General features: G+C 48.6%; 1 protein-coding gene across 5 annotated transcripts in view; it reads left to right on the top strand.

Annotated features, from left to right (window-relative positions):
- The window catches only part of LOC133347052 (uncharacterized), a 55,065-nt gene extending 43,153 nt beyond the window's left edge, over positions 1-11,912 (top strand). For 4 of the 5 annotated variants that reach the window (XM_061558947.1, XM_061558948.1, XM_061558950.1 and 1 more), the window contains 5 exons: positions 918-1,021; positions 1,390-1,703; positions 5,070-5,206; positions 6,764-6,854; positions 9,886-11,912. In XM_061558947.1, the coding sequence (XP_061414931.1) occupies positions 918-1,021; positions 1,390-1,703; positions 5,070-5,206; positions 6,764-6,854; positions 9,886-10,298 (1,059 nt within the window). In that variant the 3' untranslated portion in view covers positions 10,299-11,912. The remainder of the gene's footprint in view (positions 1-917; positions 1,022-1,389; positions 1,704-5,069; positions 5,207-6,763; positions 6,855-9,885) is intronic. The other variant, XM_061558951.1, reaches the window with a different exon arrangement.
- The last annotated feature ends 2,928 nt before the right edge of the window (positions 11,913-14,840 follow it).

Here is a 14,840-nt window from a genome sequence, read left to right as displayed (position 1 = left end):
AATCGTTGTTTCTCGTTTGTGCCTCTGTTGGCTACTTGAACATCTTATGCATGCATCTTTGTTCATGGATGAGGTCCGTTAAAGCAAGATGCTGGAGAGGCAGCCTCTATCTCACACTGAGCCCTCAAGGAACCGCTTGCCTGCTCACTTCTACGCTTCTTTGCCTGCCCGCTGTCATTCGAATCCACCGTGAATTGTGTATTATTTCGCAGTCCTAATCAGTGCAAATTAGTGTCGTCTTCAGAGATGTTGTACGCACGCTATGCGATGTATCTCGGCAGGGACAGTGCACGTGCAGTGTCGTCTCACAGGCGAATGCAGCTACCTGAGCAAGTAGCAGTCAACGCGTGTGTCGCCGTGGAAAGGCACGTCTTTCGTGTCAAGGGTCCCACGGTCCCCTTTCTGAACCGGTTGCCAGTGAGACAGCAACATGACAGATTCTTGAGAAGGTCACCAAATATCAAATGGCATCCACATCTTCTATTTAGTCCGTCACCACCCCCGCTACTAATTTAATCCCGATAATGCTTTATGCGTTGAGAGATAAATAATCCATCCACTACTCTCCCACAGCAGTGCAACCATCAGTTAGGGTATCGCAGAACTCTTTCCGAAATCTCTTCAAGTCACCGCTTTTCAACGGAGAGCTGTCGTTTAGCCAAATTTAAGTGCAAAACCGTTTTAAAGCACAATCGTTGGTGGGCTGGGACTATAACCTCACTCCACGTGAGAGCCCGGCTTGTTCATGGGTGGCTGCCTCTGGATTCAAACCCAGCATCTCAGATGCGTCAGCCAAGCACTCTGGCCTCCGAACCACCCGGCCACCTTAACGAGCGCATCTTTGACCGTGTGATGCATGTTCTTGGTTTGGCGGGACACAAGTATGTGGCTGCTGTGTGCGCGTCGTCTGTTTGCAGGGGGACGTCGCACTGACGACACGAGCGCCGGCGTCCGCCAGGGTGCTGTGCACCAGGAACGTCCACCCGCTGGCGTCTCCCCTCGGCAACCCGCTCACCGTCCTGTAAGCAGAGGCAGTGGGACAGTGGGTGCGGCCGCTGCGCAAGGCGGTGTTGTCAAGTCGCACTAAGATCGGGCACACGCGGCAGTCGAGCAGCACACGTCCGGTCCGGCACAGTCGAATACCACGGAGAGCTCTGATCTCGGGATTCGCTCGACAACTTGACTGCCCGTGTTAATTTCAGCGCCACGCAAGTTGAATTTCACTTGCCAAACTTGGTGCCCTTCGGAGTGGAAGATGAAACTATTGTTTGGTCATCAATAGAACTCGGCAGGGCTTCACGCGCGGCGCTCCCCCCCTCCTCCAACGCACCGAATCTCATCGCCGCGTTTTGTTGTTTCCACCACTGCCCTCCTCCCCAAACCCGGCAGGAGCCTTCGCACGGCGGCCGAGCCACGGCGCGTTGAGCAGGTGTCGGAGGTTTTCCGCAGGCGGGCGCGCGGGCTCGCCAACTGCCGCCTGCTGTCCCTGCCTGGTCCGTGCCTCTCGCTGTTTCCACACTCGTTCCACGACTGCTCCTCCGCGCAGCCATCCCATCTTTCACGGAGCTGCCCCAACCCTGCCTTCCTTGGTGCTCGGCACGTATCGTCGCTGGTGGCCACCGCCCGGCCGATCACCACCTGCTCTGGCATCGTGGGCACCGGCGGTGCCGGCGGGAGAAGCCACCCGGATGGACCCCCCCCCAGTCAGTGCGACCCGCGCACCGTTCATAGCCTCGCACATTTATTTGCTGCGGTAATGTCTTGTCAGTTATATAATAAATATATATGGTAGTCGGGCCATAATGTACCCAACAATTTCATACGATGATCTTCATTTTTGAGTTAAAGTTTGCCAACAATTATAACAATTAGGATGACGGTGAAATATGAACGTTGGTGAGTAATTTCAACCAAAGCTGCTGACAGTGTTAAACGTTGCATTTCTGAGACGTTCGCCTGCAATTCTTGTCTTAGCTTTCATTGACCCTTTTTAATAAGATTAATACTCGATAAGATATATTTTATTTTCATCGTTGGTTTAGTTAGCTTCATATCGTTTGTGATTTTGACCTGCAGACGCACGCCATAGTTACATCATACTGGGCTCTGACCTGAGAGTTCTTTGTGTAAAAATGGCGGCACACCTTAGCCTTGCACACAACGCATAGCGCGGCTTCTGTCGCATGCCTTTCAGGTGCCCTCAAAGAACATGGATATGGACGTAGCTCTTGAATGAAAATCGTAATATTTTTCACACAATTCAAACTGCTGCAACATTATTTATTTATTTGTCTTTCTCCCGCTCAGCGCATTTCTACGATAGCTTGCTCACGACAAAATGGACGTCGCTATCCAAAAAAAAAAAATGTGGGAAGCAACGGAATGTTTTTTGCAGATATACCAAAGCCATTCAGATTCTGTCAAGGTGATACTGTCTGGTGAAAGGGTTTCTGCCTCTTTCATTGCCTCTTGCTCCATATCTGAGATTAACTGCTGGAATTTGCTGTGGCCTCTCTGCAGTGGAATAACTTACGTACTGGCCCAGGACCCTTGGCAATTGGCAGCAGTAAAACCCAGTGATTGTAATTCAGGATGCGACTTGTTTTCTCGATCGGCAAATCCGTTTTCTTTATCACCAAATCTGTACAAAGTAGCCAACGTTTTGATGACTTTGTAATATTTTAAATGATAAATATTTGTTTTCATTTCAATTTCATTTGAACTCTTTGTAGGGGTGTAATTATGCATGGATTCATGAATTAATATCGATTGTTAAGCTCATGATACACGTTTTGAATTGTGTGTAAGAATTAATATTTTCCCTTCATGTATATGTTGCTTGAGTGGGTTCACGTGACCCCATCAGTGTTTTGTTGCCACTTCCTAGCCCACATTTTTTAAAGACGATTAATGAATTGAGTAGTGACGCTGAATCATGACAATTCATCTTAATGTCTTTTGCATGGTGAATCATTACGTCTCTAAAGTCTTACAATAACAACATCTAAAATGTATGTGTATATATTTATATATTTCTCTGTTGTGCAATATTAATTGGTTGTGTGGGCTAAATTTGTGAATTCCAAATGGGACTAATGGTTTTGCCAATCTTACCAGGTTTCCCTTGGAAATTAGATCTGAATGTCCACGATATCATTATTATCATCATCATCCATTTGTCAATCTACCGCTGGATGAAATCTTGCCCAACACCTTTTGCTCATGGGAGTTGCTTGACCACACTTTACCAGTTGAAGGGGGAGGGGGGGTCAGGACCGTTTCTGGGCACCACGGTAGTGAGATGTTAACTACCTCGTCTGGTATGCAGGAGGTCATGGGTTTGATCCCAATTCTCGACCCTGACGCCTGTATATTTGCAGTTTGCATGTTCTCCCAGTAGTCATGTGGATTTTTCTCCGGGCCTTTTGGCTTTTCCCTCATTTAGAATCAACATGCGTTTCGGAGTATTTGGCTGCGATAAATTTCCACGTGATAAGCCACTTCGTAGAGCTGTCAATTATGGCGAGGTCGCTTCTGTAAAAAGAGCTTCATAGCTCAGTGGGCATTATCTGGTAAAATAAAATAAAACATAGCAAGCTATTGGTGCGATAGCTGTGTCCAGGAATCATACTCAGGTTGCCGGGTTTCTGGTGCGTGCAAGTGCACAAACAATTGCACCACTGCTCCACCTCATCGAGAGTTTATCCTCGTTACATTTATAAACACCCGCGTCCAATACTTCACCTGCGCCACGTAACGCCCGCACAAGGTCGGGCCCTGGCAGCTTCTGGCCCCACTTCCCCCAACTCCCGCTCGGCCTACCGGCCGGCCGTCAGGCCCGGTTTGCCACAAACAGATTAAAGTTGTCCATCCGGCCACTTTTCTCTCCCTTAGCTACCGAGCACTGGGGAGATGATTGCATTTCGTAACTCGTGAGGGTAATGCACTTGGGGTTTTGTGCCAAGCCAAGCCACACATTTTGTTCAAAGGGGCAGCCACCGCTCGACCGTAATTGCTTGGTGTCAGATTAACAGCGAGTGAGGTGATGGGTTTTTTTTTTAAGAGTGGGTGAGCGTGATAATTGTGTAGACTTCTGTAGTTTCTATCGCAGCCCGCCTCTCCCTGCTCACACGAAGTCGTGCTGTTGCCAGGCGCGAAGGAGAGTGACATTCACTTCTCCTGCCACTCCTGCCGTATAATCTGCGACGTCAGACATCACTGGCAAGGGCCGGTTACTGATGAGCCACTTGCCTGCGAATGGCACTTCATTTGCACTGTGACTGTGTCCTTCACTGTCTGCTATTTCTGTAGCCGTACTCTCCAATTTGAAATGATATTCGATTTGTACTGGATTATTTTTACCTTTTCCCATCTCTGTTTATATTTGCACGATTGCCATCGTTTCATAGGATAAAATACACGTTTATTTACATCTCTTGCCGCTAGCAGTTAACTGCTTTGTGTCTGAAAGTGGCTTCAGGAGATGGTGTCCCAGAATAACTTGTGAGGACACTGTAATGGGCCTCATTATCCACACTGCGGGCACCCCATATGCCTTGCATCGAGAAGTCTAAGCCCTGGCATAAGGAAAAACACACATTTAACTCAAGGTTATTCTACACAATCATTGGCTTCCAAGCTGAAAGCATGGACTTGCTGCACGTGAAAAGTCTTTTTAATCATGCGTAGCTGGCCCATATTGCAAGCTGACATGGCATTAGCCTCTTGAATCACCCATCTCCCTTGAGATTCAATTATCTCATTGAATCGGTGTCCGTTGTTTATTTGTAGCTCCGAGATGTATAATCATCTTTTCAGAAAACGTCTTGCCATGCAATGCGTTGTGGTCATGGAATGCATTATGTTGTCCACAAAGGGGGATTGCAGTCCTCCGTCTTTCATTTCCTACAATAGCGATGCCTTCCACAAGGCCATGGCATAGGCGTGTGCGATCACAGAGCTCTATAGCTCCTGTAATAATAAAAAAGCTTTTAATGTTTTCTCGGAGTTATTTTTTTCATGAAAAAATCAAGGGTTTTGTGTTTCCTGTTTGTCCGTTCGGAACAAAGTGCAAAGCTCGCCAGCTGCGCGAAACTGCAGGGCCTTGACCCTCACGCCCGGTGACGTCGGTGCGAGAGCCTCGTACGTGAACGGCCGGCCCGGCAGACGCGCCAACCCGAGCACCGCGCGGCGTTCCCCGGATAAGGTAATGCCACAATCCCCCCCCCCCCCCGCCGTCCTAGACAACAGCACTGGTGCTGTTGTCTAGGACTGCCCGCTGGCTTTTTGATTATTCCGGTCCTCACCGCTTTGATTCTGCCCCTAACGAGGGTTTGTGCATCTCTGTGGGAGCAGCGTGGGGCAGGAGCCTTCGTCCCGTAGAGAGCGAACACGACGCCATCCTGTGATGCCACGCAAGCACAATGTGCCCCTAACAAGTGTCAATTTATAGTATAGCTCAGACACCAGGCTATTTGTATCACCATTGTTAAACACGTGGTCTTCTAAAGGTAAACTATACAATTTCGCACCTCCGATTCGTATGGTTGGCTACTTACGGTGCGACAGAAGTTCACCATACATATAAACATACAATACATTGAAATGAAACTCAAGGATTTCATATTTTAACAGCTTTTCATTGAAAGCAATGCATTGAATTGTGGTGGAGTGAATCCTTGCATGCCCAGCTCGCATCCTATTGGGCTGCCATTCCGTGTTATGGGAGGGTGAATTCAAGAGAACCAGCAGCTATGAAAACACAACTGTGGCAGCACAATAGAGCCTGATTTATTTAACAACCAACCAATGTGAGTATCTCCTCATTTGATATGCAATGTTTCATTGTGAGTGCTGCTTCTCCCATTTCCGTGTTGATACTGAACAGAGGCCATATACTGAATGCCACAATGTATGTTTTGTTGTTGTTACAAAATGTTTGTTTTCATTTCAGTTTTACGAAACATCCAGCGACTCCCATGTAGAATCCGAAAAGACTGCTGCAATAGATTCACTGCCCACTTTCGCCATGGCATTTTTTCACGACTCGGTGGCAATTGTTATTGGGGTTTTTTTCACGAGTATGTGAATTCTACATCTTGCGTGGATATCCGTGCAACCCAGACATGAGGTCGCACGAGAGACTTGTTGCGAAGAGGACGTTGATCAGCGTGGCTGGGGGGTATTAGGTTGACTGATGCAGTAACGGCATAAACGGCAGTTTCATTCAGGGCATCGTTTACAACAAATGTTGTCATCTGCCCGGTCCTCAAGGGTTCCGGCGGCCGGCAGGCTTGCAAGAATGAGTATCTGAGTGGCTGCTTCTGCAATGGATGGAGAGCGGAGTCATTGAGAGAGCACCAATTGACCTGGAGTGCAGTTTCTGGTTCAGCAGTGTATTTTGTCAAAATTTGCAATTTTCTGAATGGTTGTTTATTTACTTGTTTTTTTACACTCAAGAAAAAAAATTGCGTTGTTTTTTGTAAAAAAAATGAATTGCAAAAATCAACGATGCGGTTGGTTTGTGCTGACCTGCACCGCCAAGTGCAGTGGCATGTCAAGACGACGGGCAGCACGATATTAAATCGAGGCGGCGATGCAATGAATCCATTGCTCGACGGGGCCACCAGGGGCCCAAATAGCCCAGCGCTGGAGATTACGGCCGAGGCGCCAACCCGCCGTTCCCCAAGGAGTCCAGTGTGTGCAGCTCGTCGCTGAAATTAATGCCAAATGCTTTTCACGTGTCCTGCGTTGTGCTTTGCAGAGGCCTCCCAGCGTGTGGCTACACATACCTGTTGCCCTGAGTGGAGCGAGGGCGGCAGGGGAATTAAACAGGAGTGAACCACACGGCGGAGGTGTGTTTCTCAACACGTGTTGCCATGCTATTTGCGCTAACCGCTCTATTACTGGTTTGTTTCCTGAGATCAACAGTTGCAGATGGAAATGAATAATAGCCTCCCGCGTTTATAACGCCTATCTATTTCGCATGCTGTGTCCGAAGGCCCTGAAAGTAGCCCGAGCTGTCTTGAATGCAAAGAATGGGAATGCAGCAACTGCAGTGTTTGTCCTGGAACAGAATGTTCCGGGTCATCTCCCTGTGGAGCGCCTGCGCGCGCGCCACGTATACGTGCGCCGCAACCACATTCCCCCGTTGAGCAGGCGCGTCTTGTAAAAATGTGCGATGAGAATGCCGTTGTTGTCTTTTGTCTGTGAGACGCCAGTTCAAACATTTTGTCAGAAGTTTACTTTTTTTACATTAACCCAACGTGCGTGAGTCATGATTTAAAAACAAAAAAAACACAAGACAATGAAGATAGCTACATTCATAGGGGTGTCTGCTTGATTATTTTTCTACCCATAAAAAAATGACGTTAAAAAAACCTTCATATAAAAAATTGCATCGTAGTTAAGTTTTATGACTTTAATATGTTTCAATATGAAGCATTTTGGACGGCCCCCTGATTAGTGTGGTTCACATCCATTTTCCTTCAACCCCGTCTGCCTCCCGGGCACAGAGGCCGACCGCCCACACCGCCCACACCCTGACCCTTACATCTCCCGAACATAAAGGGCAGTGACTCACCACTCCTGGGGTCTGCCCGAGTCCTCACACCGATTGACGCATTTCCCTGTTGAACCTGCCACTGGCATTAAAGTGCGTCCTGGCAATCGTTGAAATTATCTCATCTAGATGTCATGCTGAGCCAGTGTTGGCACCCACAGAATTTTGTCAGCATTCAGACATCTACTTAAAGAGGTGGACAGTAAATCACAACATCTGGATTATGGGATTGTGCCGACAGTCAATTGCAGTGCAATACGCAGTTTGTGCATTCCCTAACACTTTAAAATCGCGAGCTTGGTTATTATGACTATATAGCCTCAGAAGAAACAGCATCGTTCTCTTAACTAAAGTTGTGTTCATGCCCTAAAAGGAGAGTAGTGACACAGTGGTTTGCACTTTGCGCTGTGAGCCCAACAACCCGGGGTTCATTTTCAGCCACAGCTTTACGTCCACGGTAAATGATATCAGAACACCTCTTGGTGAAGTATGGTTGTCATTACTCTCATTCATATATTTATTCATAAGTGATTTCATACTTAATAGCAAATAATCAATCTGCCATGCATGAGCGTACTTCCTCAACAACCTTTGTGTCGCATGATTTGGAAGGGTGAATGGTTGATGCAGAGCGTTCAACAAAACACCAGTGCCGTTTGTCAATATTTTCATAGAAGCGATGAAGTCATCCCTGCGCACATTAGTGAAGGAGCCTTTGCGTTGGCTACACGCAACGCTGCGGCCTATGCTTTTGGAGGTGACGAAGTCCTCTTAGAATAATTTCAAACTGGAAATCTATTGATTTTAAGTACTTTTTCAATCGTGCTATCATAGTTACATCATGGGACAAACAACCCAGCCAGTGGGAGATATTTTTCAGGAGATTTATTTCTACAAATCCTTCAAGTCGTTGTTTTATCTTCTCAACAGAAAGGGACACAATTCCCCACGCATGCATCCAAGAGATTGTTGCATGACGGTTAAACCGATAGTCTACGTGTTTTGTTTTTATTCTCAGAGCTGGAGTTTAGCCAAATCTTGTCAAATATCAGGTTTAATATGGTGGCTTTTTTTGTGTGCAATCATTGGGAGCTGGGTTGAGACCATAAACTCGCCACAATGGGAAAGCCAAATTAATCGTGGGCGGCTGAAACATAAATTTGAACCCAGGATCTCAGCGGCCCCGGGTCAGTGCAGTGACCTCTGGGTCACCCGACCACCTCGTTAAACAAATAGGTTTAAACATTTACAATGAATCTGTTTTTAGTAGTATTCACAAAACGGTATTCCCAGACAATTTAATTGGGGTGCAAGTCAGAAATGCAGGTGCTTGTCGAGGAGACAAGTAGATTGATGCGATTCCACGGTCATCTTGTAATCAGAGATTGCCAAGAATCATCATCTAATAGAACATCCCAGAACTTGGCCGATAATTTAGTTCCCACCGCCCACTCACATCATTATCTGTATCCCAGGGGGCTCCCACTGAAGCGACGATCATGTTGATTGGCAGGCACTGCCGATGATAAGAGGTTAACGGAGCACCTTCCTCCCTCGCAAATTCCTATAAGCGGCGCGGTGATATGATGGTGTTTGCAAGCCGGGAGATGAAACGTGACATAATTGTGGAAAAGAGGCTGATGTGCGAGAGAGAGATAGCTCGAAATGAAAACAATAAAGAAAACTTAAGTTTGTTAAATATATTAAAGTATTGGCTCGGGATTGATTTTGCAATAACTATATACACATAGCCATGTTGCAACATGTAATTGTGCATGAAATGTGGGTGTACTTTATGTGATGTATTTGAGGTATTTCATGTGGGGTAGCAAAGTGCTTTAAGATATGTAGATTTTAAATATGGTCACAGGTATAGTGTACAGTAATTTTGTCTGTATGTATGTTGAACTTTCGCACCGTACGTAGCCAACCGCGTTAATACACTGCTGGATGAAGGCCTCCTCACGCCGCAGTTAGTTGTGGCCAAAAACTCGAACTCGGCTTTCTGGGTTCGCCGTCGTTTGGTTCACTAATCACTGTGACACCATTCCTTCTGGTCTCAACAACCTCATCAAAAAACATGTGCCTTGATTCTAGGGTTTACCGCACAGATCCATACTTTATTAACCTCACGAGAGCCTTTTGCAAATGGAGACCTGGGTTGCGGAAAGGAGTTTGGTTTTACATTAAAGACGTTCTGAAATAACGGAGCAATTCTGCTTGCCTTGCCTCAACACTCATTCTCAATGCTCATTGCCCACCGCTGACTTTTGATCGTTCTCATACACGTTCAACGTGCGACGTCGCTCCTTGTGTTTTCCTAGGGCGATGTGCAATCGGCGCTGATTTGAGAGAGGAGCACATCTCAGGGTGTCCGCGAGCCCGCTTTAAGCCATCGGTGCCGAAGCCGCACAATAGCTTCGACGCGACTGGCCCCACCATGGCGGGCAACCGATGCCGCGAGCCACCTGGACGCGGCGGCGGCGGCGGTGGCGGCGGTGGCGGCGCCAACGCCGCGGAGATTTTCCACGGTCAAATTGCCGATGCCGAGAGTCCTCCAAGCCGGGCCGAGAGGGATCGATCGACGGCGCACGCTGGGGCGAGTCGCCACGGGGACTTTGGATGGAAGGAAACGAAGATGGCTGTGGTCGGGGACACGGGTGGGCAGATTCAGGTGATCATCAATATCCGGAGCAGGGAGTCTGTGCCCACGACGGGAGAGGACCAACGCGAGTGACGTTTAACCGCCACCGAGCAATGGTTCAATTGAGTTGTACCCCTTCTACTTTTCAGCACATTATTGTTGTTAAACATACGTTTCATTTACTCTTACGAACTGGTCCCGTGGTAATTATGCTGTCCGTGTGTTTTTTTATTCGTAAAATTGTTAATGATGCTAACGTATTCCTACATGGGGCGGAAACCCCGTTTCGCTCGGGCACCATTGTCTAGACGCTGTTGCTTTGTTTGCCTGCGAGGTGTTGGATGTGCACCATTACGGTCTCGGGTTTGTGCACAGCCCTGTAGCTCTGGTTCAGGTTCACGTGATCCAGTGAAAGCAACCCTGAGCCATGGGCAAGCAGCTGCCGCACGCATCCCAGCAAAGTAGCCGCTGTCGGTGGCATCGCTATCAAGTGTGCCGGCGGTGCAACTGCACACAGGTCCATAAGCCGAGAGGCCCAAGCGTCGGGCTACACTGGCCATTGTCCACCGGCTGACCCCCTCCCACCCACAGGGATCACTTGGTAACCGACCTTCCTTAGCTCGCCCAAGGGTTCGAGCACTGAGCCGGCACTGCTGAGAAACTGAGTTTGATTCTGGGGTTCAGCCGTCCGTGCTAAGGCTCGGTTCTTAATCGTAGCAAAGGTGATGATCACAGCCCAGTTCCCAAATGACTGCACAAGAAAGAAAAAAAAAACCCATCATTAAATCTGATTTAGCATCCGATGTTGGCTTTATTCCCGCCCTGAGAATGAAACGTATCGGTTCGGCTCTCATGCAAACCATGTCTTGAGAGAGTGTGGAAAGTCGCATCTATTGCTCTAAATACTGTATATATAAAGCACTTGAGTGATTTTGTTCGAGTGTAGCAAGGTGAAGGTCTCGGGTCAGTTACGAATGACTGCACGAAACAGCCCTATCAGATTAAATGTTTTGTTTCACTTTGGCAAAATGCCAGCTCTGAGATTAAACAATATTGGGGTGTTCTGCCATAAAACAATAGCGGGGTGTGTTTGAAAGCAGGGTGTGTGAGTCAAGGACATGGATAAAAGGTCACTTGAAGGAGTCTCGTCAGTAGTTCTGTGATATCTCCTCCATAGACAGTTTCCCAGCACAGGGTGGTGCAATGCTTACTGTCGGCGTTTCCGAATGGACACACTGTCTCCGTGACGTGACGTGATGCACGCGCAAGTGAGAAACACGCTGCTAAGCAATACGAATTGGATAAAACTGTTTGGAACGCTGAATGATATATATTTTTGGGTAAAACAGCCTCTCTCATCGATCGCACACGGGGAAGAGCAAACATGCACTTTGTCTGCCGCCGAGCGGCTGTTCCAGGACCCGTGGCGAGCATGCGGCGGATGGCTGTGCCTGCAATGACAGGACCGAGTGACCTTTCACCCCCGCCTCGAAGGCTGCTCGCACGCTGAGATAAGGCTCTCACTGTGTTGGTTTTAAACCGGAGAGAACATCTTGAATGCGCTTGATGATTTTAACCTCTGCCCTCCAACAACCGCCCACTGCTTGTTAGAGACAAACTAAACTGTATTTACAGCGGAGCGCTCCGCCGTTATCGCCTTGTAAAATGTCATAGGAGAAGCACTCGAGATGCACGAATATACAATCATTTACAATACACAAGTGTCCCCGACTCGCTGCTTTGTACGTTTCGCATAAAGCGCGTGTCCCTTCGTGTGAAAGTGAACCTCGCTCTCGTGCTAACGCGAGCGAGCACGCGTGGGCAGGCGAGTCCGCGAGAGGATGCCGGTGTGTGTGTGTGTGTGAACAAGGTCTGCAGAGCACCTCGCGTGCAAGGGAACAGGAGCGGCGCCTCTCCGCGCCGATATGAATTTCCACTACGTTACCCCGGAATGAGTCAAACAGACAATTTCACGCCTTGCTAGCGAACGCAAACACGCAATAACTGCCGTGCTCCTCCCTTGACCGTCGGGGCTGCGAGAGCGGTGTTTACTCGGCAAAACATGCGCCGAGGAAATTTGCAATATACAGGGGCATTGAAGGGGCCCTGTAGTAGCTGTGAGACGGCCCCTTCTGTAGTAATAAGCCCCAGCCAGATATTGACGTCGCTGTTGTGGGAGAAGCTCCCTGTATTGATCTGCACCCCCACCCCCGCCCGCCCCCTGCCTGCATGTGAGATGCCCTGTCAATTGAGACTGGCCACGTTGAAGGGATTCGAGGCTGGCGAGCTGTACTTGGTCCTTGGTGCACAGCGAGACGCGCATTGCATCAACTCGAATGGGTATGTCGACGTCATCGTTTCCAAATTTAATATCAGCAATGCGTCGAGGGTTTTTGTGTTGCATTCAGTCATGGTCAAGGTCCATGCTTGTGTCTTAATTTCTGAATTTCTCATGGAAGATTTTCTGGAACCCTCCAACCCCCCCCCCAACTCCACCGATAGTGGTGGTAGAGGGGACATTTTTTTCGAGAGTTCAGCCCCAGACATCTCTCGTTGATTTTTAAGCCGTCAGTATCCTCCAACGAATATGGATTTGATATTTGGCGAGTGCGTATCGGGCGGAAGACTATTAAGCGCACATTTATTTGCGCGAAAAGGTCAGAATTGAAAATCATTAAAGTGAACTATAAATTCGCAAAGGCAGAAACTAGATTGTCAATACCATGAAATTGTTATGCGGTGATTGAACGACAAGCGGGATTGCCTTTATGGGCGATAAAGTCCCGCGCTCGGTACGCTCCCGTTAATTGCGACGCGCGGGTGCGCAACGCGGAGCCGCTTGTGACACCGCGTGGGTTGCCACAGGCACGGGAGATGGAGCCACGACGGGTCCGAGTCACGCAGCCCCAGGGCCATCAGTAACACGCGGGCCGGATCGCGGCCTTCCACTGGAGCGGAGCGAGTATTATAGCACGGTTACGCAATGCAAATAAAATTATATTTTTTTATCACAGCTCCAAACGCTTGTGCGCGTTCTTGTGGTTCTATCGTGGGCTTGATCAGCTCGTGGTGGAATTGAAACGGCATCCGTTTAATGAGCACCGCTGGACACGAAAGGCCCACTGCGTGCGTGCATCCTGGCCATAATTCACCCCTCCTGCCTGGCCATTACTCAGCCTGGCGCAACTGCCGGCAACGGCAGTCCGGTCTCCCTCCCCCACCTCTCATTGCCAACCTCCCTCTTCCCTCCCTCCGGACCCCCCCCCCCCACCCTTATAATATCCCCCACCCCCGCCTGTTCTCGTGTCCTGCGTATCTTGCAGATTGTATCGCCTCGAGCAGGCGTTGTATCTCAGCTGATGCTGCTGAATTATGTCGACCGCAAGAAGATGCGGTGGCGTCTCCAAGCGGCTCTGCTGGTTTGGGCAAAATGTCACACACGTCAGGGACGATTGAATTGAGTTATGAGCAGGGTGGCACGGGTCTCTTAAAAATGGAATTTGGCCTGAAACCGCGTCTCCGCTGCGGTGGGAAGAACGTCAGCACGTGAGCGACAGAGGAGACCCTAATGAGTGTTGACGTCGCCCCGTGTCACCCAGGATAGGTGCTCGCTAACTGCACTTGCTCGTGGGGAGGGGGGGAGTGTGAGTGTCTTACGCATCCGTGGGGTCTTCAACGAACCACGCTCAACGTGATGGTGACGTCCCCATCACTGAGTGATAGAAACATGGGGTGATGTTGAACAGTGGTGGGGGGGGGGGGGTGGAGTACACAAGCTTCTTCCGTATGCTTGATGTAGATGCAGGGAAAGAACTACAATTTCACATTCAGGTAACCAAAGCCAGATAGATAACCGGGTCAGGAGCAGCCGAGTGCATCGCCGTCTCATTCGTATTTGTATCGGGGCAGTGCGCCGTGATACGTTGTGTGTGGTCTGTTCTGGATGACCACAGTCGCACCAATACTGGTGAGTTTTACATTTCTATTTCGGGGGTGGGGGGCACAATGACGTCACTAGAGTCCTATGGTGGAGCACCGGATTGGCTTAAAAAAATTCTCACATTTCATCGATACCCATGCTGAAGTGTTCTGGCCTCGCTAAGTGAATCGCATCGAGATGAGATGCTGTGGCATTTCGAAAGCTGCATGGGTATCCATTGCAGTAGTTGCTGTTGTTGTTAGTGACGGAGGAAGAATTAATACTCGGGGACGCAAGCATCGCGGGGTCGATTCTCGTCTATTAAATGCGAGACTAAGTCTCTCCCTTTGTGCTTTACGATTTCCTTTCCTCTATTAACGGTAACCACAGCAGTGGTAACAAGTCACGTTCACTCGGAACAAGGCGCTTTTGCAAATGTCACGCACGGGCGGGAATGGACTGTAATAAAAAATGTAGGTTTATCACAAATTAATATGCGGTCGTTATTTTGTAGACACATTGTTTCGAGGGACGTCAAGTGTAATATAGACCTATATAGAGGCAGCTGTGAAATATATAATAACGTATTATATAGTTTATGCAACGAACTAGGATTCATCTCAGTTGAGTGCCATTTCCTATAAATGGGTGGCAATTCGCCGGCATTGGTTCCAGCAAAGCCCGACTCTGCTGATGCCACGCCGAATGTCGAACTG

The sequence above is a fragment of the Lethenteron reissneri genome, chromosome 25 (assembly GCF_015708825.2).
Source record: "Lethenteron reissneri isolate LAM-NWPU_2019-01 chromosome 25, ASM1570882v1, whole genome shotgun sequence".
NCBI classification, from domain to species: domain Eukaryota; kingdom Metazoa; phylum Chordata; class Hyperoartia; order Petromyzontiformes; family Petromyzontidae; genus Lethenteron; species Lethenteron reissneri.
This window is presented reverse-complemented; position numbering and strand designations above follow the sequence as displayed.